Raw genomic sequence first — 24156 nt, 5'->3', positions numbered from 1 at the left:
ACTCGGGCTCTTGTACGCGCCCATACATTCCTCATATGCCACATTACCACCGGTGAGGTGTCAGGCTGAGCCCTCTCAATGCAAAAAAGGAGTACAGTCCCCCGAAAATGGCACCACCAAGATGCGCCCCGTGTCCAATCTTGGAACTTTCATCGTTCAACATCCACAAATCGTAGGCAAAGCTGATCAAAGGTACCGTCCACAACTGCAGCGGCAGCGGCAGCGGCAGCATTCCAGCAAACTTTTGCACCGGAGTATATGGAAAGAGCATAGCCATAGCAACGCTCAACCCGCTCACGATGCCGCTCGCCCCCAAGCCGTAACGGGTCATAATAACTCCTCGCCGACGGCTCTGGCGATCTCTTTCCACCTTGTGTGCAAAATGCCATAGTTGGCCCACCGACCCGGCGACAGCAGAGCCCAGGCAGACGCAAAAGAGCTGGCCGTTGGACAGACCCCTGTTGATACCGATACTGGCCACGCTGATGAAGGTGGTCAGGTTCTTGACAATATGGTCGAGATCCTGGTGCGAGACAGCCGAGGTGAGAATGGTCCACCAACGGCCTTGGGCACTGTTGTCGAGGGAGATGGTGAAGTGGCGGCGGAGGGTCTGCAAGTGATTGGCCTCATTCTGAAGGCTAAGGAAGGATCCAGATCGTTTCGAACTCGCGTCTTCCTGACCCCTATTGAGATCGTGGATGGTCCTCACGTTGTTGCCCAGACCTCTACTACTTCTACCACTCCTCTCGCCTTCCTGATCCCTATTGAGATCGTGGATGGTCCTCACGTTGTTGCCCAGACCTCTACTACTTCTACCACCCCTCCCTTGTGGTTGCTGTTTTGTTTGGAAAGAGGAAAAGAGCTTGGAGGGGAGGTCGAGAAGGGAAGGGTATCGCCAGATGGCAAAGACGGCCGCGTTGACGCCGCAGAAAAGGTAGACAAACCAGCCCTTTTTGAAGTTGCTGATCAGATACCTGCCGAGATAGGGACTTCGCTGCCACCTCGCGTCGAAAAGGGCACGGGGAAAGAACTCGAATGGTAACTGGGCGAATACTTTGTTGGCTCGTTGAGAAGCCACCTCTGAAAGCAAGGCGCGCATTGCGTTGATGTCGGCGATGGTGGGGTAGGTGCCGATCCGGGGTTTCTCTTTGACGAAGTGCAGAACCAACCGAGCCAACGCGCCAACAAACGAAGGGATGACCCGAATGAGGCTACAGGGAGCTCGGATACCCAACCTCGGGGAGGACTTGTTCGCAAGAAATTGATGCCTTTTTGGAGAAAGAACACTTGGTGTAGATCCCGACGGTTTCGTGCGTACTTCCCGATGGGGGTTCGTCGTTGGTTCCTGCTTACGGTAATGTTGCATTGCTCTTTCCGATATGAAATTGCCTGCCGCCATCCTCCCGAACCAAACCCCACGACAGGGGTGTTATCGCGCTTGACACTGCCGAAACATTATTCTTTCCATGTTGCAATTTTGGACGACGACTTCGAATTTTCGACAGAACCACCTACGATGTGGAAGGAAAAGGACATCACTGCATAATGGGCAGGCACGGTTCATCTCATCCGATCTCATTCAGCCATGACCCATTACGTATGGTGGTGGGGCACCAACGCTTTGTGAGCGCATTCTCCTTTGTTGGTCTTTCCCCCTCCGCCTCCTCCGTCCGTCTCCCTTCACAAGAATGCGCCTTGATCACGGGCATTTCCTTTATCCAGAGGTTTTTGTATGTCATATAGGCTTTCGATTACAGCAAAGACAGGAAAAATGACAATTGGCGGTTTATATAACCCCATCTTTCTTCTCCCCATGCGTTTCCGTGGTGAATCGATGAAGCCAGTCCGAAGATGACATGCGCCCGGTTTTACACTTGATTCTTGGCCCTTTTTGATCCGAATCGAAACATTCAATCATCCCATTCATGTTACTCCGTCAATCCACAGGAATGGCGCACCTACGAGGTGGATCAATGTCCAGAGGTCCTGCCGCCTCAAGGATCGAATCAACCAGAGCTATCAACAACTCCCTTCTTCGCTGCAAGATCCTTCTCGAGTGTGGTAGTACCGGTGACTTTACCTATGACCATTTTCTCTCACAAGGGCAAGGAGAACGGAGCCCGAGACCTACTCCTTCCGTCCTGCCCGGCTCCAGAGCAAGGACAGCCACAGCTCTCTCCCACGCCGATCACGCCCTCGACCTCGCTTCCTACTACGACCAACCTCAACTAGTTGCGAAATCCCAGCTCTTCCGCGGCCACTGCTTTCGCCGAATGGCCCAATGGGACAAGGCATACTGGTGTTACATTCGCGCGGCAAGCGTGCGTGAGTTCGCAGCTGATAAGGGCCCAGAAGGACTGGAAGCTCTGACGAAAGAGTGCCAGAGGAGGATGGGAAGGTGGAGGGAGAGTTACTACTCCAGCGCTAGCGAGGAGGTTAGTAGTGAATACGGAACAGATGAGGTGGCAGTGAGAGAGGAGCGAATATCAAGTCATACCTTTGGTTGTCCGGATACTAAGTTTTTTGAGAGGGATAGTATAGGTGATGCTGACAGTGAGATATCATCACGGCAGCGAAGAAGTATGAGGAGGGACTCCATGTCAACTCGGCCGTTTTGGGTGGTTGATGAGCATGGGAGGGGAGTAAGAAGGCTGACAACGGTACCGATTCTAAGATCGGTTGAGGGGAGATGGATATCTGGGCGGCCTCGGTGAATTGTACCATCCTGATCGTTCTCACTGGCCTGAAAGAGATGAGGCCATGCCTTTCTCGTCAACAGACATCATCACTTTCAATCCGTTTGCAATATCCCTTCTCAATATTAAGTCAGATTTGATAGACCACATTTTTAATGTTCCACCATGAAACATTTGGAAGAATCAGGCTTCCAATAAGCATTGCGTAGTTGAAAGGTCATTGAAGAATGGCTGAGGAAGTCTAAACTAGAAAGGCGACGAACCATCATGCAGAGAAGAACGAACAGGAGATGAGAGGAGGTCAGTGACAGAGGATTCATGCAGAGAGTGCTCCGTCCTTCTAACAAGCTATTGTTTACATCTGCAAAGAAGCAGTCTTTATTGTGCCGAAACGCACCCCAGCAGGAAGCTCTCTTTCATCCAAGTCCGGAAATGGACACTATTTAAATTCAACACAAAGTTACGTTGACTCTTTAGTTTGCACCCATATTCTCAATTTCCTGTTCAATTCTTGCTTTATTTGTCCTAAGGATTGTCAAGTTCAGGACTTAGCAGCAACCGCGGCCAGCGTCACTCACTGTCAAACGAGATGGATACAACTAGAGATATCAGCCAAGGAGTCTCCAAGACTCCATACAACCCAAGCATACCTCGGGAGTCTTCAAGCTCGGCCGAACTGAAAGCCACGCTCGGTGGCGACAGCAACGAAGACGACAGCCCTCCGCACAAGCATGTCCCCTTTCAAGATGATCCTCTACTCGATTCTTTATGCGACGAGCCTTATCCACCACAGGACGCTCAAGCGCCAAAAGCTCTCAGGGGCTCGACAGAGCTGCTAGACGAAGTCACCACAGGCCAGTCCTGTTCCGAAGAACCGTTCGAACATAGCGAGCAGGGCCTTCGCTCTCGACAAGAAGGCGTCAGTGAAACACCAGCTGCTTCCGATAGCAGTATCGAGGGGCGACTCGATCCAACTGGAAAGGGGAAGGAGAAGGAAATATATCCGCTCGAGCTAGATCTGAGCGATGATGATCAGCATAACCGCGGTTACCGCCGCTCGTCAGACAACTGCGTCAAAGAGACCACCGATACCGTTTCCGGCTTCCCGAGCCTCCGCTCAAGACGGAGTTCAGAAGCTGTCGATGATACCCCGACGGCGACGAGTTTCAAGGAGAGGATGAAAAGCCATTTTGCCCGGGTCAAAAGCAAAGACGCCGCTTTGCCCACAACTTCATCAAGGGACCTATCGGAGGAACAGCTCGAGTTGCAAAGAAGCGAGCAACAGAGAGATGTTGAGGGATTCGGACCAGGAGAAATGCTTTCCACCGAATTGAGCCACTCTTCTTTATCCCCCGCGAACCGAACTGCCTCGCAGCACCAACATGATAAGAATGAAGTTTGTTGTACCTGCGATGACAAAACGAGCCGTAGCGACCGCCAACAACCTACAGAACTCAAGCGTGAGCCTTGGTGGTGGGTGATGCAGACAGGGTTTTATTACCTCGTCTACCGCGTCTGCTGCGATTTTGCGACTGCTGTGCATAACGGCTCACAGCTTTCTAGATGGTATGGTCCGCATATCAACGGGGGCCACAGCGCTGTTATCATGTTCACAACATGGTGGCAGTTCTTTAGGTTTGTCTTGGGTATGATGTACCTGGGCAGCTGGCTGTCTTCCGGTGCGGCTCGGTTGGCTATTGGTAAGGTAGCGGTCTGGGTAGATCGTGATGCGGCCCGGTCGTTGTTTGGGAAGATGGAACAGGAGTTCTGGAAGGGCTATGAGGCCGTACAGTCAGTGATGGCTGATGCTGCGTTTAAACTTGGGAAAACAAAATAAGAGCAAGGTGAATGACGTTTGACAGAACTGCTGTCCAAACGGTACCATGGTTGATATCAAGTGGCCGGTAGTGGTTCTAGGTATTAGAGTCCCATCTTATGTTCCGCGTACCTGTAGGAATCCCACAATTACAACATCGTTAGGATGCTGAAAGCACATTCTTCATACCACTTCACCTAAGATTCAGGGTGCAACCGATGGTTGGCTGTAGGCTTTCTAAAGCAGTGTCACATCCTTATTGGGCATATATTTTTGATTTGATCTGCTTCGAATGGGAGGCAAAGCTCCAGACACTTGTAAAGTGATAGACCTCCCTCATATTCAATCTAACCGTCAATGTCAGCACATCGGTGGCTTTTTTAATCCCCGGCTTCTTCCATGTGTGTTTCTGTTCCTCACCGGCTGAAGCAGTTAGCAAGTTGGCTTTCCGCAATACGGTCAGGCCGACAGGCTTGATCGATACGAAGTGTCGCCCAACGATTCCGTTTGAGTTTCTCCTTGGTTTATGATGCTTGGAGTTCCGGAAGAAAAGATCAGTAAGTGCTGACAGATGAGCCCAGCCGTATTAGAAAGCAGAAAAAGGTAGATGATGTCCGAATACCAAGGGGATCCGCCGGTCAGTAAACATGGTCCCATGGTACAGTAACTGAGAGCTCATTTAGACTTTACCGTATCCTTCCTCTTGCGAGCTCCCAGCAATGCCCCGACAAGAGACAGCGGGACAGTGGGCAGTAGGATTCGGCGTACCGAGTATAGAGAATTTGGGGCAAGTCCGTAATATCAAGCGGCAACCAGACGTGAACAGCGGAAGGTCTGTAGGGTTGACCACATAGGTAGCCGAACAATTTAATTATTTGCCGGCCAATCAAGTGACCGTACCGTCGAAATAAGCTTGCACGAAGACGATTCCGCTTAGGCTCGCCGGCAGCGGGTAGATACTTGCAATACCTCTGCGTATGCGCTGGCCTCGATGCCAGAATTGGTTAGTGGTTAGCAATAAAGCAGTGACAGTTGTCTTGTTTTGTTAGGAGACTGTTTATAAAGCTGAAGGGAATGGGAGAGCAGCGTCTCGAGAGAGTGTCGCATGAGGACCTCTAGGATCGAACGGGGTCCATGGTAGGACTGCAGACTGATAAGCAGAAGTCATCCCGCACTTGGTCTTGAATCTGGAAGGCGCAACTCGATGAGATACTGCCAACTCGAAGTCGTCATGCGAAACCCTAATCTGGACACTCCTGGCACAGGCCAGAAGGGAAATAGGGTGGCTTTCTGACCCATCCCCACTCTCTTACCGTTTTCCCCCACCCCACCCCAATTGAGGTTGCGTCTTCGGCGAGGATGCTTGCGAGGTTCCAAATGGAGCAAGTGCTTCTGGCTGCCGCTACGCACCGTTCGACCCCACGCGGTAGTAGTTTAAGTTGACGGCAGCCACAATCCTCAACGTTGAAGAGGCCAAAGGTACACAGTTCGCAAGTTAGCTGGATACACACTGTATGCTGGTCGCTCCGTCCCAATCAGTGCCTAGATTTCGTCGTCACTTGCACCGATAGTGCAATCCACGAAGAAAACACAGAGCTCCAGATCTTTTATCGTTGTCAAAGTCTAGGATAATAACATAATATACACCTTCCTTTCTCACTCTCAGTCTTATTTTCGATTACCTTCATCCTGTATACCCGAACCCATTTGAAACCGTGGGGGTGCTTCACTGCAGGCGAAGGTTATGCGAGATAGGCCGGCCCGGGATTATACCGTCGTACCGCCGTCTGCAAGGAATCGAGCTGCTGGTTTGGTGCTTATATCCCGCTGCTTAAGGACCCCGTTGAGAAAAATTCAAGGAGGCAATGTAACCACGCAGTCGTCACCGTCGGACTTCTCTCCGCAAACCATCGGGCCTTTGCCGGACACCTGCACTGATTTCACCGCGTTGGCAACTTGCAATATGTGGTATTCAGCTAGGCAGGCAGTAGTGATCCTCCATAACCCACGCTTTGGGGTATGGGATCGAGTACTTATTGCGATGACATCGATCCTCGGCGTAGTCGTGGGTGAGGGGAGAGATGGAACAGCAGTGATCAGACTTCAATATGGCTATGGCGTGCGTGAGGGAGTGTTCGAGGTATCTTGACGGTCCATCACAGGGACAGTGATGAGATCAGCTGAAGTGCGATGCAATCTGCACCATGCAGGTACTTTGCCTGAAATCATAATGCCAAGCTTTCCAAGCATTGAGTACCACAGAAGTCAACGTCCATGCATTTCGAACAAGACTGCGGTTTCCCACCTTTCAACCCAAACACGTCTTCCTTCACACCAACAAAAGTCATTAAGAAACAGCAACAAGGCCCGACCTCCAAGTCAAACTGCCGCACCAAAGCATTATATGCCGTGTTGAGATCTTCATCTCATTCTCGACTGTCAGAGCCACATCCTGGCATCTCCCAAATCACCCCGTTTCGAATTGGCAACCTCTTATTTCCCCTGCGTATTGGGTATCAAGCCTACATGCTACAACATATCGAGTGGCTTGTTTGTTATACCTGAAAATCCAGTTATAGGCCGTTGATGTCAACCAGTAGTACCAGGCTACCCTACCGACCGGCTCACCTATCTGCCTACCTACTCTTTGGGGTACGTCTTTCTTCTCCCACCTCGACTTGACCGCTAATAGCGGACTTCACAGTTACCCCCGTTTATGCATCGTGCTTACGGGACTTCCCTTTCTGAAGGCTTGATACAATAGTGTGGGTTTCTCGGGTACGGACTCGCCATATCTCCGCTACCACCCAAGGTACCGTGCCTTCACGTGGGCTATCAAGCTCCATGCCAATTAAAGCTGCAGGTCGAGGACTGTCGTGGCTGTTGTGGAGGGTGATGACATGTTGCACCGCGTATAAGGCCGTTGATGAAAGGGCTTGCTTCACGATATCTGAACGTCTTTACCCCTGATCAAGGCACACGCTGCTCCGTCTCAACGTCGAGCCTCCCTTGCCCTTGGGAGTCCGACCATCTTGCACCATAGAGGTGCACTTCCAAACTCGCACTGCCGAGGAGGATGGACTATCCAGGATATTGGCTGGCACGTCACACCAAGAAGGTGCAAATCTCAACTCGTCACAAGAGGTTCAGTTGCCTTTGAAGAAGCCATGTCGTGCTTAGATTACGTGCGTTTGTGGGGTAAACAAGGTTGAAATGCCATACCAAGCAGACCAAATCCTGGGGTAGAGAAGAAGTGTATCTACTCACCTCTCCATATTTCTCACGGTTAGGCGGTACTTGTCCAGCTCCTTTCATTATATCCCGCGCTTTATCCGGATTACAAATGCTACCCTTCCAGCATCCGTAGACGTGGGTCGTCCTGCTTGTCCATCCAAGAGTTCCACAATGGTCACCACTCTCACAAGTCATCCTTACACTATCTTGTTCAGTCAAGTGCTGGTTATTCCGCCAGGCTGACAGTATCTTCAATCCCACGTTGGTATTGGGCAACCATATCGGACATGAACCTTTCAACAGGTTCCCACTGCCGTTCTGCCCGTATCCGCCAGGATCCAGCTTTCTTTCATGTGATAGACTCGTCATCTCAAATAGGTTTTATACCGACCTTATCCTGCTCTCACCCGTCCAATCACTTCCCATTTGGTACTACCCCCTGGGGAGGAAAAACAAGTACCTGATCAGGTACGAGAACACTCGGCAAAGATGCCCCGAGCGGATGGGGGGAAGGCAACATGGGCTAGAGGTATAGTTCACAAGATGGAGATATATCTTGGCCAGACTTCAGAAGGTCTAGACCTTCGCTCCTTCCCTCATGTGTTCCTTCCTCATCGTACAAGCCTTAAAGCGTGCCTTCCTACCTTGTCCCTCATACCTGCCCTCTAGTTCAACCAAGAATCTTGGCTTGAGAGGAAGGAGCGTTCGTTGCTTCACCCACCTCTCCTTAACGGACACTCCGGTCTCTTCGTTCACAGAGCGTCACTCATCCCCTCACCATCATTTCGTGACTATCTTACGCATTCATAATGTCCCAACCATCACCTCATACTCCCAGTGGCGGAGGGCACACCGGAACAGGAGCAGGAGCAGCTGCTCCGAGTGACGGAGGTCATGAGAGTCCTGCCATGCAAGCCTTTTTTGCCATGAGGCAGCGGAAGAACGAGCACATGATGAAGATGTACGCAGCAGCACTATGTGGCCTAGTTGCTCTCTTCGTCGTCTTCCACTGGACGAGATGGCTTTGTGTTAGAGCAGAACGGTCATGGAGGCCATTAGCTACACTGGGACGTCCCTTTGTTGCGATTGAGAGGTATGTACCATACTCTAATTTTCGAATTACGGCCTGTACTGACGGGTTCTACACTAGGTTCGTAAGGAGCCTTCTTGTTCGCAAGGTCCCTGGCTTCAAATCGGCTGGGCATGCGCTACTCGTTACAACATATGTTGTGGCCAATGTTGCCGTTGGGTTCACGAACGTAGATGCCAGCTCTAAAGCCAACTTTGCCTCCAGGTTTGGCCGGTAAGTCATTCATGCATCTCCTAATACTTTGCCTCAAGGTACTAATCAGAGTCTGCGTCAAGGCTGGCTCTATCAAACCTTGGACTCGTCATCTTTCTGGCACTCAAGAACACCCCTTTGGCTTTCCTCACTGCCTACTCCTATGAAAGGCTTAACTGTCTACATCGAATTGCCGGATACACGATGTTCATCTGGATGGTACTCCACGCGTCCCTGTACACCACATTCTTCAGTGAGTCAGGAATGATGGTTACCAAGTTCAAAGACCGGACTGAAATCGCGGCCATCGTGGCCGGCTTTTCCTTCTTGACGGTAGTCCTCTCGGCCACCATCCTCCGGCGAATCTGGTACGAGCTTTTTTACGTGGTCCACATTTCGAGTTGGATCATGGGGATTGTTGCTCTTGGATTTCATCAGCCGGTGGTTGCAAAGAAGGGGATTATCGTCATACTTCTGGTGGCGTCCATGTGGGTTCTTGATCACCTTATCAGGATCACCAGAGTTCTATACTACAGCTTGAACAACGAGGCGACATTGTATCCTCTCCCTGATGGTGGCACCAAAGTCATATTCAAGAAAGCACCCGCCAGGGCGGCAGCAGGAAAGCATTGCTTCATCTGGATACCGGCAGTACGCAAGTTCGAAATGCATCCTTTCACGATCCACAAGACGAACTCTTTGGAATTCACCATCAAGGCACAAAATGGCTTCACTCGCGATCTCCACCAACACGCGGTTGCCAACCCAGGTATCAGTGTGAGGGCGTCTCTCGATGGACCTTACGGCACATTTCCGGATCCTATGGATTACGATAAGATTGTCCTCATCGCGGGCGGCGGAGGTGCTACTTTCACGTTTGGCCTTGTGGCGAACATTCTTGAGAGGTTACACGATGAACCTCACAAGACCATCACATTCATCTGGGCTGTGAAGAAACACGGTGAGTCTTGCCCCATACACGATGTGACCGTTTCATTGTTGCTCGCATGGAAATCAGTTTTCGAAATGAACCATGACTATGACGATTTTTGTCAAGGGAGAGTAACTGACTGTTTTGGGTCCGTGATATAGAAAACTTAGCATGGTTCAAGGAACACCTGGAAGCATTGAAAAGCCATGCACACTCACCCAAAGTCGACGTCTCCATCTACGTGACACGATCACCAGTCGCTTCTCAGCACCACCACCACTTGCCGCACATTCACGGTCACAGCTTGCTGCACCACACACAACCGTGCACTTCGGAATCGTCTTCGGGAGGATCTTCACCACCTCTATCGCCCGATAGCGGCGGCAGCGGCTCCCCAGATACCGAAAAGATGTCTCAACTGCCATTACCTATCCATACCCATCAGCACCAGAACCACCAATCATCGACCCTGTCAGAAAAGGATCTCGAACACGGCGGCGGCCTTGCCGTGGTCTCTCACCACAGCAAGGCGGCGGACAACAGCACTGGCACCGAATCACATCCTCATCCCCATCATGCGCACGGTTACGAGCACGCCATCAAGCCCGGCAGACCGGACATGGCCACACTGATCCGCCAGGCCGTCGTCGGTACCCCTTCAAACCAGCGCGTGCTCGTGGCGGCGTGCGGACCGGACGGGCTGATGCGTGTCGTGAGAGATACGACGGCGAGGTTGATACAGGGAGACGGGCCGGGGGTGGAGCTACATTGTGAGCAGTTTGGATGGTAAATGTTTTGCGAGCCGTTGAAAAGGATTGACAAAAAAGGGGATTCGAATCGTTTTTTCTCTCGGACTTTCATGGGTTTATGATCAATGATAGTTGGCAATCCCATCGTGTATAGCCCTTCTTTTGCACCCATCGTGAATGTGAATCAGGGGTACTTGGGGTATAGTTGCTGTTGTCTCTTGTGTCCCAGTTTGTTTGTGTTTTTGGATGGATGAACCCGAAATGGATCTGGGAGGGTCCGGACGCAGGTACTGCTCGGAGTTTTTGTTTACCAACATTCATTCTCGGGGCCTTTATTTCGAGCTAGGGGGAGTCAAGGTTTATGGAGCCTATCAACCACCCATGAACGACCACGACTCTCGATCTTTCCTGATGTTGTTACAAAACGTTGACCGAGAAGAAGCCAACCAACCAGCCCATTGGATGTCGTCCATTCACATGTGGGCTTTTCTGCACGCCCCTTTCCATTGCGTCGACGTCCGCCACGATGAAGTGCCATTCTGGCCATTTTCGCATCTTGCTGCTTTAAAGCCAACGTGTTGGCTCCTTTCGGGATTTGAAAACTGAAATCTAGAACAAACTCTCGAGTGAAAATTCTTCCGTGTTGCGGTCGTCGACTGGACGATGATGATGAAGCTGGTTGTGATAGGGCAGTCGGGATCGGGTACCTTGCTGGCCATCAGCTCCTGCGCAGCTGGTACAGTGTTCCGAAGCTGTGACTGGGCAACAAAATTGAAGAGACAATCGCCGACATCGGTGCGCCATCACCAAGAGAGGAGGGGAAAAGAAAAATGTTGGCACGAAAAAAAAAAAAAAAGAAAGCATATTGAAAGACGTCTCAAGCACTCCTGTCGGTGTAGATGATTCTCGATGGATGGTGGATAATCCGAATAACTTCTTGAGATGTCCGTCATGAACTTGGTGAGTGCACGAATAGCGATGTACCTCTCCAACACGTTTTTGTAAGTACCGGGTAGGGTAAGAAAAACGACAAAGTTGGCGGGACTATCTAAATCAGGTGGTTTCCAACGGCCAAGTCTGTTAGCACGAATTTTTGCCAAGGATCTTCCAACAATCAACCCATGTGTTTGATGGAGCCTTTCTTTCACTTGTGTTGGAGACAGCGATCAGCCAGGCGAGCCAGGGATGCGAGATAGCGACGTGAAGATGATGCACGTTATTTGCTATTGCACATCATAGTCCCGCTTAAAAAAGAAGCCCGGTCTCTGACTCTACACTAAGGACGGAGTTAACTGAAAATAGACAGATACCCCTGGCGGTATTGCGTCAGCCAATAGTCGAAGCATGCTGGGAAAAAGTTTTCCTCAAGAAAAGAAAACATATGATTTTCAGCGGAAGAGCTTCGAAGAAAAAGAAGAACTTGACGAGGAAGAAAAAGAGGCGAGAAGAGGCTGGTAAGGAGAAGGGACACCGAAAGAAAGTTGGCTTGGGACGACCACGGCGAGAGCCGGAGTTGTAGGTAGTTATCAACGGCATGGTTACCTCTACTTAGCGCCGATCTTATCAATCCCTTTTTGTTGGGGGTCATGCACATTGTTTACAGTGCACCCCACCGGCTTCAAATCTCTAAGATCGTGATCTCAACTCGTCGATAGTGAGTATGTAGTGGAGTCTGTGGATGGAGCTGGTTCAAGAACGTCTGTCGGTTGTTATATAAAGTATCGGGCTCCTCTCTCGTGTTCAACCGAACTGATGAGCCCGTATGCTGTTATGGTCGATATGTCTGCGGTTTGGATTCGGACTTGACGCCTCTTGGGAAAAAGGAAGAGGCTGAACAACAACTGAACAATGGCAACATCGGTGCAAAGAATGAATGTGTGCTGGGCAAGGGGCTGAGGTTACATGGGACAGTTGAGAATGGATTTTGTACCCTGGACGTTAGCTCCTCGTCACGGTAAGCACTTCAAGCATCCTTCCCCTCTTGGCCTCTTACCCTCCCATCTGATTGTCTCGTCTTTGTTGCTTGCATCCAATGAGTTGCGGCACGTTTGGCACTGACACGGACTTGACGCCTGGAATCGGGAATCGAACCTTTTTCCCATTGATAACGGAGCAGATGGCGGTGACGGACACGACTTGTTGATAAGTGGTCGAAGGTGGTGCACACAGCTTGCACAGCAGCGCCCGCCCACCACCCGAATTGACGAATGTTTGTTGGCGACGGGCTTTCTTTGATAAGCTGGACCAACCGGGCGCATCGGAAGCCCGTTGTTCGCTTGTGCTTGCTATTCGTTGTGAGCAACCGGCCGCCCCTTTGCTGTGCAGACTGTGTGTGTCGAGATGAATGCCGGTCGATGAGGAGCAAAATGGCGAGTGCTCGCTTTAGAGACAAAAGAAGTGACACTAACAGCCTGGAGGACCCGCCGGATGTGGAGCCTCGCATCCCTGCTGCCCTGGCGGCCCCCTGCAAGCGGTCTCTGGTCCCAGTGGATGGGCTCTCTGACCCCCTCTTTGGTCCCTCTTTGCAGCAGGTCCAATTTGAATTGCTCCTTCTTTCTGATCGATCCAAGCTGAGGAGCTGACTGGCCCAGGTCGTACGAGAGGATCACTGCAAGGCTTAGGAATTTTTTTTTATCTTTTGGAATATTCGTTCCTCTGTGACTTCTTTTGGACTCTTCCCCTCCTCGCGTCCAACTTTCGACCTCTTTATTTTTTTTATATCCGTTGTTGTTTCTCCAAACTGCAACCATCTTCCTCCCCGATCTCCAACCACCAAATACGCTACTACCGACTAACCTGACGTCAGCGACAGCCAGGAAGAGCAAGCAGCGTTGCGCCACTCCTCCGCATCTATAATCTCCAAATCACCACCCGGTCCTTCAAACTTCAGTTTCGCGCGACCACCGACCTCTTTGTTGTCCACGCATCTCCAAATATTACATATCTCCCACGAGGATCTCTTCAGTCATATTCGATCTCGAGAAGCCCTCCAATCCAAAAGCAACCTCCAGTCCCGAAACCCTGTGCCAGTGCACGAATCAACAAGCCGACAATGGGCACTTTTACCTTTAGATGGTCAGTTGCGCAGTTCCATCCAATCCCTCCCGCAGTGTTTCATTCCGGCACATTGCAAGAAGCGTCAGCATGCGGTCGCCCGTCCACGGCCACCATCCAATGCGCGATGATCTCCCATTGTGCAATGAGGCGTTGGATCGCGAGACAGGAGCCAGAAGATGGCATCTCATCTGAATGCACCCCCGCTGCCATCCCAACTCAACTCGCGCACCAGCCTGCAAGTGTCGGGCGGATGTGAAGCACCATGAAGCACCTACCGTTGCGGTGTCACGATGGTGATTGCTGTAGCACCGTGTCATCTCCTTCTGCGAATTGTATGCTGACTCGTCTGCTTTTGAAACGAACAGGCCTCACGCCGCTGAGGAGGTCTACGTGACCGGCACCTTTGACGGCTGGTCCAAGAGTGAACAGCTCGACAAGGTTGGCGACCATTTCGAAAAGACAGTCACCCTTCCCGATTTCACAGAGAAGGTCTACTACAAGGTTGGTGATGATTCAGTTTGGTCTTCTCCCCCAATGCCCATAATACCTGCGCTCGCTGCGCTGCTGAGTGCTGGCCCCGCTGCCCTTCAGGCCTCATGTGGGGTGGATGGGGAATGACTTACACCATTGCTGGTAAGGCCAGCCTATGATGTTGCAGCTTTGATGCCTTCAGTTCCGTTCGAGTCTATCGACACACCTGTTTGCATCGCAGTTGCGTGCTTACAAAATAAAGAGAAGGAGGGCAGCAGCTGAGTCAAAAGAGGGCGTCGGAGGGATGCAAGCGCATTCTCAACCCATTTCCCGAGGTTGATGTTGAGCCGGATTTTGGGAAATGAGCAATTCGAAAAGAGTTGGAGAACGACGTTGCTCAACTTGCTTGGGTTGCTTGCGCTGTCGCAAGTGTGGAATGTTGATGCTCCATTTCCAGTGCGATCCGCGGACGTGCTCCAGCGGCCTCGGGCGGCTGCTGGGTCCCATTCTTTAGGTGGCTATGACGCAACGCAACATCGCGTGACGGTAGAGAGCCACCAGGGGCCCCATAAGCGAGCCAGGCCAGAGCCGCGAGCGAGGCCGTGACTGGCTGGAAGGCATCCAAATAATGGGGCACTGCGCTCCAGAAACTCATCGGTGCTCTCAAGCCGGCGTGTTGCGCATACGAACAAGCAGGGTCTCTGCACTAGTGTGGAGCTGCAGCTTACTTTATTTCATCACTGCCATACATTGCCTTGCTCGTGGGAGGTGTTTGGCAGCGTTCTGGCGCCTCTTCGGGTGGCATTATCGCATGCGCTCTGTCGTGTTGCCAGGTTGCCAGAGAGACGAGGGATGGGATCTTCCAGCCAGGCAGCCAGACACTGCAGGCCAGGCAGACCAGGGCAGCGAACGGGCAGTCTCGCTTCCTGCTTCGTCATCCAAGCGCAACCCCTCCTTGCCTCGTCCTGTTCCCGCTTACCTTTCACTTTCCAATTTTTCACATATAAACGAGACACAATCCATTCAACTCTCTGACCAAGCACTGACGCAATCATATTCCACAGTTTGTTGTCGACGGACGTTGGACCACCGATCACACAGCACCACAAGAAAAAGACCACGAAGGAAACGAAAACAACGTTTTGCTACCCGAGAACCTCATCAGAACCACAGACCCATCAACACAAGAACCAGAGCAACAAGCCATGTCGAATGAGAACCGCAAGGTAGAAGGGAGCAGCAATACAGGAGAGCCCAGCTTTGCAGAGACCATCATGAGCGCACTCAACACTGTAACGCCCGATTCGACGGCGCAATCTGTCAGCAACCCTCTGGAGAACAAGAAGAACCACGGCCCTCCAGGTGGCTGGGTTGAGACCCCTGCGGCCGACGGCGACAAGACCTTCAGCGTTAGCCCCCTTCCTGCCACAGATGGCGCTCTCAACCCCATCGACCTCAAGCCCGGCGAAAAGATCCCTGATAGCTTCTCGGCCCAAAATGTCAACACCCACGTTACTCTGGATAAGGAGTCGTACGAAAAGAGCGACCGCATTCCCGGCGTCGATTTCAGCACATCACCTGTTGCTGCTCCTACCGTGACCACTGATGCGGAGACCGAATTCAAGGTCAACCCTCTTCCTGCAACTGAGGGTGCTCTCAACCCCTTCAAGCTCGCACCCGGCGAGAAAATTCCCGATGACGTCAGGGCTGCAGACATCAACACCAACGTTACACTAGATAAGGAATCGTACGAGAACAGCCCCGATCGGATTCCCGGCCTCGACGCCGCATTGCCCCCGATTTCCAAGAACATGATCCCCGAATCCAGCCTTCCCATCACTAGCAACAACGATGTCTTCATCAACACCGTCACCCCCATCTCAACCACTGCTGCCTTGGCTGCCCAGGTTCCCTTTGACGAGCCTGCGGTTCCCGAGGCTGTCAGGGAAAGTCAGGAGAAGGCCCACGTGGAGCCCGGCGCAAGTGGTATGGCCGAGGAGGTAAAGGTCAAGGCCGCCGTTGAGGATGAGCTGTTGCACAAGGTTTCTGAGGTCCCCTCAACCTCCGAAGGCACTGCTGGATATGGCACCGAAAAGGCTGAGACTGACTTGTCCCTTGCCGATGCTGTTGCATTCGCCGGTAATGCCGCTGCCGCTGCTGTCGTCGGCGCTGCCACCGTTGCCGCCGATAAGCTCCCCGGTGTGCTCGAGAGCACCGCAAACGCCGCGGTAAATGTTGGTAGCAAGATCCCTGGTGCCGTTAATGCGACCGCCAATGCGGCTGTCGATGTTGGCAGCAAGATCGGACAAACCGCCAGCGAAGCTCTTGGTACTACCGCCAATGCCGCCACCAACGCTGCGTATGCCGCCAAAGACACCACCAGTGATGTGCTTGGCAGCGCTGCCAATGTTGCTGCTAGTGCCGGTACCCAGGTGCAGGAAACCGCCGCCAACACTGCTAGCACAGTCCAGCAGACTACCGCTGACGCTACATCGACTGTTGCAAGCAGCCTCCCGAGCGTGCCAGACGTCACTGGCCACCTACCACAGGCGGTCCAGAATATTCTCCCTACGTCGTTTCAACCGGCGTTCCAAAACGGTCAGGCTCTTCCTACTTCTGCCGAGGTTGAGAGGTCCCTCGCGGCAGAAAAGGCATCACGCGTTGAGGGGATTTCTGCGGCCGTTCCTATTGAGGTCAAGGATTCCATTGAGAAGGCTGGCGAGTCGCCCGAAGCTACCACCAATGCCGCGGCAGTCTTGGAGAAGCAGGCCGTTGAGGCCGAGCTGCTGAGAGAGGTGAAGCCCACACAGGCCGAGCCCCCGGCCGTAGCCGCGTCGGTTCCATCAGAAGTCAGGGATTCCCTCCAGCAAGCCGATGAGTCTCCCGAGGCTGCTGCTTATCCTGCCGCTGTTGAGGACAAGAAGGCCGTTGAGAATGAGCTGCTGAAGACCGTGAAGCCCACGGAGTCTGTCCCGCTAGCCTTGGCCTCGGCAGTTCCAGGAACCGTCAAGGATTCCATCACAAAGGCCGGTAAGGCTCCCGAAGCCGCCGCCAATGCCGACGTTGTAGCGGAGAAGACTGCCGTCGAGGCCCAGCTTCTACAGGAAGTCAAGCCCGTCGAGGTAGTAGCCGACAAGAAGGCCGTTGAGGCTGAACTCCTACACGAGGTCAAGCGCACTGAGCCTACTGGCGAATCATCCACAAAGGCAACCACCAACGGCACGGCAACCAATGGTTCGGCAGCCAACGGTTCGCCAGCGAACGGTGCAGCGGCCAATGGTTCAACAGCCGCTGCTTCCAAGCCCGTTGAGACACCGGTCACTCCAACAACGCCGACAGCTACGGAGGGTTTCCATGCTGCCAATGGCAATGGCAAGGCGACTGAGCAGCCGACTGTCACCACTGGCCCTGAGACTACGACCACGACCACGGCCTCTGCCTCTACCACCCCAGAGAGGAAGAAGAAGAACCGAGTCAGTGGTTTCTTCAGCAAGCTCAAGCACAAGTTCGCTTAGAAACAAGGATAGTGCATTGAGTGTGGTTGATTCTTTTTTCTTTTTCTCTTATTGCTGTCATTGTCTCGTTTAAAATATTCCCCATGGGCTGGAAGGTTGATGAATTGGTAGGATGCAATGCGTCTTTGGTTTTGTTATTTCTCTCGTGGCATTGGGCACTTTTTGTAAGATAGAAGCGCACACGCAGTTAGTCGTGCGCTCATGGGCGGCCGGATAGGCGCCTTACGCATCTCATAATGTTTTGTCCTTTTGATCCGTTGCCCTTCTGCTTTTGATGCTCTCTCATAATGCACCCGTACGATGGACGGCACATGATGATACCATGAAACCGTCCTACCTACTCTACCTAAACCTAGTCGTATGTTTAATACTTATTCCTGTCAACAGTGTTTGAGCTAGGTCATTCTGGCGTCTTTCGCCTTTGAAATACGATTGCGCGGTATGGATTAGGAGAGATTGGACTTACTGGAGGAATAAGCGCAACGGTGATAATTAAGATGTCTAAGAGTTTCCAATTCTGCTTTCTCAGTTGTCGATTTAGTCCAAGTTGCTATAACAGTTATGTACTGGAGGTTGGAAGCTTAGCATGATATGGGCATTTGTAATCTACACTGAATTCTGTATTGCTACACTCCGCACGGATTTTGCTATGCCTTGGTGAGATCCCTACAATAACCGTCAATAAGTGATTATACAAACATGATCAGATGCTTATCTTGAGCTCAATTTCCAAATGCAAGATCTGTAGTCGCCCTCGTTCGTCATTCCTTGTCCAACTGGGTCAATACACAGTCCCTATGTAGCCCCAGACGACTGTAGCGGCCATTATGTCACCGTGCGAGATGTTGGCTTGCTGAAATCCTTGCGATGCAAGCGTCACACTACGAAATAAATGCCAATACGCTGAATGTCAACATAAAACTTCTCTCATGGAGATTGACCAGCAATATAGGCCGTCAGTATAGTAAAGATAGTGCGCAGTCTGGTGGTGCGGTGCTGTGGTTGTTTTGTATCATGAGTGTAATAATCATTTAGACTGATGCGGCTACCGTGATTGAAATCTACTTTGAATGAGAAAAAGCCGTACAGTATCGGCCTCTGCAAGTGCATACTCCAGATACTGCATAACCAAAATCTGCCTTCTAACTGTATAGCCAAGCGCGGTCGCAAATCCCTGTCTCCCATTAAAACGCAGCTCCTCCTTCTACATATATACTAGTTCATGCATAGGATTTGGCGGTCCCCCAGTGTATGATTTATATGCAGAATCAGGGGACAGTACTTAAAGCCGGAGTCAGCTGACATTGGACGTGACAGGCACTTATGGCAGGCGGCAGTACCTGTCTGGGGTACCGCAACGCCTGGAAAGATGCAGCGCCTCGCTCCCACCTTCAGTTGCCATTTGCCCCGCGTACCTCTTACAACGGTGACCTCGAGTGACTCCCGCCCGTCCTCCGACTCCCTTCTCGTTCCAATTCCTCATGGGGTCCGAATTTGGACCCCTTCTCGAACTTTTGACATACTGCCGCCACCAAATCATTGCCGCTTACCTTGTGTTATCCTCGTGTCCATATTCCATCCCAAGTGTCGGTCTTTCAAGCGTTACGAGGTCGTTTTCATTCCCAGCGAGCAAAGACCACGCGTCTGAGATAACAGACGTCATTGCCCCCCTGCAACGCCAACAGACTATGACAACCGTGAGGTGATTAGGACACAAGGTATTATGCATCAGTCAACCTTTCAATCTTCCTTTTGTCGGGATTTTTAGACCCTGCCGCCTGTCGGAGTAGCTTTAAGGATGGAAAAAGGTGCTGACAGCTTAGTGAAGCATCGTTAGGGTCGTCTCGCCACCGGAGAACTACTGGAGAACAAGTACCTGAAAGCGAAGCATCTGATCCACCGCGAGAGGAGCACGCTCACTCAATCCACCAACGCCTTCTGCCAAATATGAACTCGACCCCATCAGTCCCGGGCAAGTCCCTTTCCGCTCCTCCAAACTCGAACTTCTCCCAAGCCCCTCCGCAAGCACCCTCACCTGTGGGCTTTGATTCTGCTCGACGCCAAGGTACAGGTCAAGGCCAGGGATCAAGCGCTTCACAATCCGCCCCACGGAGGAATCAGGGCGCCAGACGGCAACATAGAGACATGAGGCGCCCCGGCGCAATGCGGCAGCAGAGCCGGGTGAATGATGACGAAGACATTCTGGCTGAAATGCGAGCTATGCGGAATGCTTCGAGCCGTCGCGGACAGACCTCCATCACACATTTGCTGAACCTAAACCCTCCGCCTCGCCCAGTCTACGACAGCCATCACAGCTATTCCTCCCGCTCTTATCGCCGAAACCCTAGCTATGGTGTTGGTTCCGGCTACCATTCTATGGACAAGGCTCGCTATGTCCATGCCAACTACCGATTCGTCGTGTCGCCCTGTGGCAATTACACGGCGCAAGCATCAGACGCAGACGAACATCTCGAATGGGCCGATATCCTACAGATCATTGCTTCAACAGAGTCGCAACAGACCTCATGCCCAATCTGTCTTTCGGAGCCCGTCGCGCCACGCATGGCGAAATGCGGCCACATTTTCTGTCTGCCGTGTCTTATCCGCTTCATGAATACGGTGCCCAACGATGACGGCCGCTCACCTCCGGAAAAGAAGCAGAATCGATGGAGAAAGTGCCCCATCTGCGATGATACAGTCTATCTAAACGAGGTTCGCCCGGTCAGGTTCTATGCCGGTCAAGAGAGCGCTCTCCCCCGGCCAGGCGAGGATGTTGTGCTGCGTCTAATGGCGCGCAATGCAAAGAGCACTCTCGCATTACCCAAGGAAGGTGCTGCAGAGGTACTGCACTCGGGCGATGACATTCCCTGGCATTTTGCCGCCAATGTTCTGGATTATGCAAGGATCATGAAGGGTACTACCGGATATATGGAAGAACAGTATGACCAAGAAGTGGAGGATATAACCAAGCAGGAGAAAGAAGACGAACTGATGTTCCACGAAGATAACGAATGGACACAGAAAGCCATCAGGGCAGTTCATGCGGCAAAGGAGAAGTTGAAGGAGCTCGATTCTACTCAGACGACGGCACTTGCAACATCCGCCGCTGCCGGATCCCGGTCTAAAAAGCGTGACGAGGACCTTGATTTCTTTTTCTACTCTGCTCCTCCACATCTTTACCTTTCACCCTTGGATATCAGGATTTTAAAGACCCAATTTGGCTCTTTCTCCGAATTCCCAACCACACTTCTTCCAAGGATTGAGCATATCTCTACAGGCAACGCCGTCGACGATGTCATGCGGAAACGCGCCAAATACCTGTGTCATCTACCCCGAGGATGTCTCATCAGCTTCCTCGAATGCGACTGGACTGACATCGTTACCCCTGAGGTTCTCGAGACCTTCAAGGAGGAGACCGAGCGCCGGCGTGAGCGGAACAAGGACAAAGTTGCTCAGGAGGAGCGTGAGCGCTTGCAGGCAGAGCGCCTCGAAGCCGCTGCTATCCGTGGTACCAGGCGTCAGGCGGGCCCGTTAGCGGAGGAAGGGATCATTCGGTATGGTAACGCCGATGCGGATCGGCCCCCGGTGAACATGGATGACTTCATCCCTCTTGGTGCGGAAGCACCAAGTACGACACCACCAAACCCGAGGGCTGGATTTGGGACCCTGTCAGAGATGAGTACTAGCCCGGGTGCACAAAGGACGGTCTGGGGCACGCCGGCTATCCATGGGGATGAGCCGGAATACATGGCGCCCAGGAATCCGGTTGATGATGGCTGGTTGAAGGATGATGATGTTATAGACAGTCTGAGCGCGCAGGATATTGCTTTCCAGATGGAGGCAATGGGACTTGAGAATGGTGCTGGTAGCAGCAGTGCTGCCGCTGCCGCTGCCGCTGCCGCTGCCGCTTCCGCGGTGGGCGGTGCTAAGGCCGGCGGTGGCGCCAAAGGTGGAAAGAAGAAGAAACAGAAGATCACATTGATGAGCACCGGAGGTAGGAGGGGTCTTTAGGAACATCGGCCTGTAAAGGTTAGCAGATCATCAAAGGCCTGGTTGTCCCTTTAAACATTTGCGCAACAAGATTATCAAGATATTGGCTTCCGAGATGGGCGTTTGTGGTGTCTTTGAACGAGTTGCCAGTCTCAGCGTTGCATCTGGCTTATGCACATCAGTCATGGGGTCTGGAACGTGTTCTGATAAACAGATACTCTACGGCAAGTCCAGGGAAGGGGGAAGTGATTCGGGCCAGACCGCAGCACCATGGTTAAGCGGATAGTCTGCATTGTTATGGATATGCAGCATTTTGATACTATGGAAATCTGGTGTGTATCGAATGGTCCGCAGCGTGATCGTTGGATCAACCGTGAACTGGGCGCCAGAAAGTGGTAACAGCTTCTAAATAACATGGAACAATTTGGAACCCTTCGCTTTCCCCGTGTTTCTCTCTTCGTGTCTGCGTACTGTGGTTCCGAGCAAAAGAAAAACCCCCCTGTCAGGTATCTGGCACGGACTACCACGGCCAAAATTTCGGAGTTGTCGAGGTGGGCGTAAAAATAAACCGAATATGAACAGTCCAATACGGCTCGCTTTGGCTAGGAAAGGCCGTTACAAAACTGTGATAGGGATCACAATAATTTGAAAACACATCGGCTAGAGTCACTTAGGGATTCTTCCCTTCAGAAACTGCCTAGAATTTAGGTTCAAAGGTATATTAAATACGCTGGGATGTGTAATGTACTGACCGTGACATGTTCGGTTTATTCTTAGGACTATTCGGTTGTGTAAGGTTCGGTATTTCCCCCGCCTATTGAACTTACCCATCATACCAAGTAAGAGAACCAGACATTGGGATATTGATTGGTGTTGAAGTTCCTGAGAGGACACTCAGGTGCAGATCGCCGATGGAACCGATTATCCGAGAAGCCCGACCTCCTACGCTATGTAGTCAAGGTACATACCACCTCACCGACTATGGCGCATTTCACGTGTCAGCAAGTCTATCCGCAAACGTTCTTGGTGGCAGGTACAATGAGCGTGAAAGATGCAGCAGCACAGACTTGACCATCAACTGCGAAGTGAGCAACATCATGACATCATCGACTCATCATGCTGCTGTCTCTTACACGTACACCACGCTCCAAAACAGATCTACCTCTGTCTTTGAACAAACACCTTTCTCAGTCACCTCCACCTGAGAATACAACTCAGACTCAGAAAGCTCCTGCGTACAGCCAAGAAGCAACAATACTCGACCAACACAGCTAGATACGCTCACTACTCATACCTATCCATTAAACACAAACCTGCAGCAACCACCCACCATGTCGAAGAAGGTAGGCTTGAAATCCTTATTCCTCGTTCACATCCATCTTTGAGATCTCCCTTGTCCTTTAACCTAGCCCTCTTCCATACAACTCGACTAATACAGACTCCTCTCCAGGTCACCAGCGAAAACGTGCCTCCCAAGCACGAAGGCGTCGGCTCCGTTCCTTCGGACTCCCTCGCGGCCGACTCCATCCGCTCCGGCGGTGCCTTCGCCCAAGGCAACCCGTCCGCCTCCGCAGGCGACTCGGCCTCGCAGAACCCACGGGCCAAGGCCCCCGGCACCGCCCATCAGAGTCACCCCACCGCCCAGCAATCGAAGCACGAGAATCCCGAGCAGGGCGCGCCGGCGCCGACCTACATTTTCCACCATGGCCGTAACCTGCCTGATCCGTCCGGCCGCCCACACGGCAAGAATATCAAGGAGGGCGGATTTGCCGAAAGCGAGACCGGGGGTGGAAGCATGCCGGAGCCCGGAAGCAAGCAGGATCCCGGGCGTGTCGCGTTGAGGGATATGCTGACTAGCACCGCACCCGTAGTCAACCCGGGTGCCAAAAAGGGAAGCCAGGAGGGAGGGGACGTTCTGCCGTTAGAGACGCGCGAGACGGGATTTGAAGCGTTGGGAGGGGATACTGAGGCTTGAACCTAGAACAGTTGAACAATGAAGGAAGTGTACGATATGAGGAGGTTTCTAAAAGGTAGTCAGTTAGAATGATAATGAACGTCATGACTACAAGTAGTCTAAGTGAGGGACACTCGCCATATTCGAGTTGCATGTGATGGCAGTCATCGATACACGCTGACAGTGTCTGCCAGGCCCAACACAAGCATCGATGCATCTTGAGAAATGTCATGTTCATTCAGACATTGTATATCGTGGTACCTCATTAAATATTACCCAAAAGTTCACCAAGCACAACCCCCAAATGTCCCTCCGTCTCTCCTTCTTATTCCCAGTTGTGGTTGACATGAAGTGTCATAGTGTCTGCAAGCTGGCCCCCCATTCTCAGAGGGAGTTCGTGTGCAGCACCACTTGCTCGTCAATCACACACACCTCAACGATTCAGCCACCCGCTCCCTCCC

At 52.0% G+C, this 24156-nt stretch overlaps 6 protein-coding genes across 6 annotated transcripts; 5 read left to right on the top strand and 1 right to left on the bottom strand.

The window, feature by feature from the left end:
* Nucleotides 1–43: 43 nt before the first annotated feature.
* B0H65DRAFT_428239 (uncharacterized protein) lies at nucleotides 44–1099 on the bottom strand (the record flags this gene model as incomplete). The annotated part of the gene is made up of 2 exons (XM_062824745.1): nucleotides 44–750; nucleotides 808–1099. The coding sequence occupies 2 exons, from the start codon at nucleotides 1097–1099 to the stop codon at nucleotides 44–46; spliced, it is 999 nt and encodes a 332-aa protein (XP_062680789.1).
* A 342-nt stretch (nucleotides 1100–1441) lies between these two features.
* On the top strand, nucleotides 1442–4533 carry B0H65DRAFT_559114 (uncharacterized protein; the record flags this gene model as incomplete). The annotated part of the gene is made up of 3 exons (XM_062830120.1): nucleotides 1442–2468; nucleotides 3592–4262; nucleotides 4332–4533. The coding sequence occupies exons 1-3, from the start codon at nucleotides 1926–1928 to the stop codon at nucleotides 4531–4533; spliced, it is 1416 nt and encodes a 471-aa protein (XP_062680788.1). The 5' UTR covers nucleotides 1442–1925.
* A 3802-nt stretch (nucleotides 4534–8335) lies between these two features.
* Nucleotides 8336–10852, top strand: B0H65DRAFT_236173 (ferric reductase NAD binding domain-containing protein). The gene is made up of 4 exons (XM_062822263.1): nucleotides 8336–8839; nucleotides 8897–9049; nucleotides 9112–9989; nucleotides 10121–10852. Exons 1-4 carry the CDS (start codon nucleotides 8556–8558, stop codon nucleotides 10747–10749), a joined length of 1944 nt encoding a protein of 647 aa, XP_062680787.1. The 5' UTR covers nucleotides 8336–8555; the 3' UTR covers nucleotides 10750–10852.
* Nucleotides 10853–13760: 2908 nt separating this feature from the next.
* On the top strand, nucleotides 13761–17751 carry B0H65DRAFT_427924 (uncharacterized protein; the record flags this gene model as incomplete). The annotated part of the gene is made up of 3 exons (XM_062824719.1): nucleotides 13761–13783; nucleotides 14131–14266; nucleotides 15301–17751. The coding sequence occupies 3 exons, from the start codon at nucleotides 13761–13763 to the stop codon at nucleotides 17749–17751; spliced, it is 2610 nt and encodes an 869-aa protein (XP_062680786.1).
* A 1689-nt stretch (nucleotides 17752–19440) lies between these two features.
* On the top strand, nucleotides 19441–21843 carry B0H65DRAFT_235988 (uncharacterized protein). Its single transcript, XM_062822261.1, has 2 exons — nucleotides 19441–19469; nucleotides 19580–21843. The coding sequence occupies exon 2, from the start codon at nucleotides 19699–19701 to the stop codon at nucleotides 21760–21762; it is 2064 nt and encodes a 687-aa protein (XP_062680785.1). The 5' UTR covers nucleotides 19441–19469; nucleotides 19580–19698; the 3' UTR covers nucleotides 21763–21843.
* A 945-nt stretch (nucleotides 21844–22788) lies between these two features.
* Nucleotides 22789–23760, top strand: B0H65DRAFT_236018 (uncharacterized protein). The gene is made up of 3 exons (XM_062822262.1): nucleotides 22789–22826; nucleotides 22898–23084; nucleotides 23192–23760. Exons 2-3 carry the CDS (start codon nucleotides 23073–23075, stop codon nucleotides 23714–23716), a joined length of 537 nt encoding a protein of 178 aa, XP_062680784.1. The 5' UTR covers nucleotides 22789–22826; nucleotides 22898–23072; the 3' UTR covers nucleotides 23717–23760.
* The last annotated feature ends 396 nt before the right edge of the window (nucleotides 23761–24156 follow it).

Source organism: Neurospora tetraspora (assembly GCF_033439725.1).
Source record: "Neurospora tetraspora strain CBS 560.94 chromosome Unknown B0H65scaffold_5, whole genome shotgun sequence".
In the NCBI taxonomy this organism is placed as follows: Eukaryota; Fungi; Ascomycota; class Sordariomycetes; order Sordariales; family Sordariaceae; genus Neurospora; species Neurospora tetraspora.
Note: the sequence above shows the minus strand (reverse complement) of the source record. Positions and strands in the feature narration are given on the sequence as shown.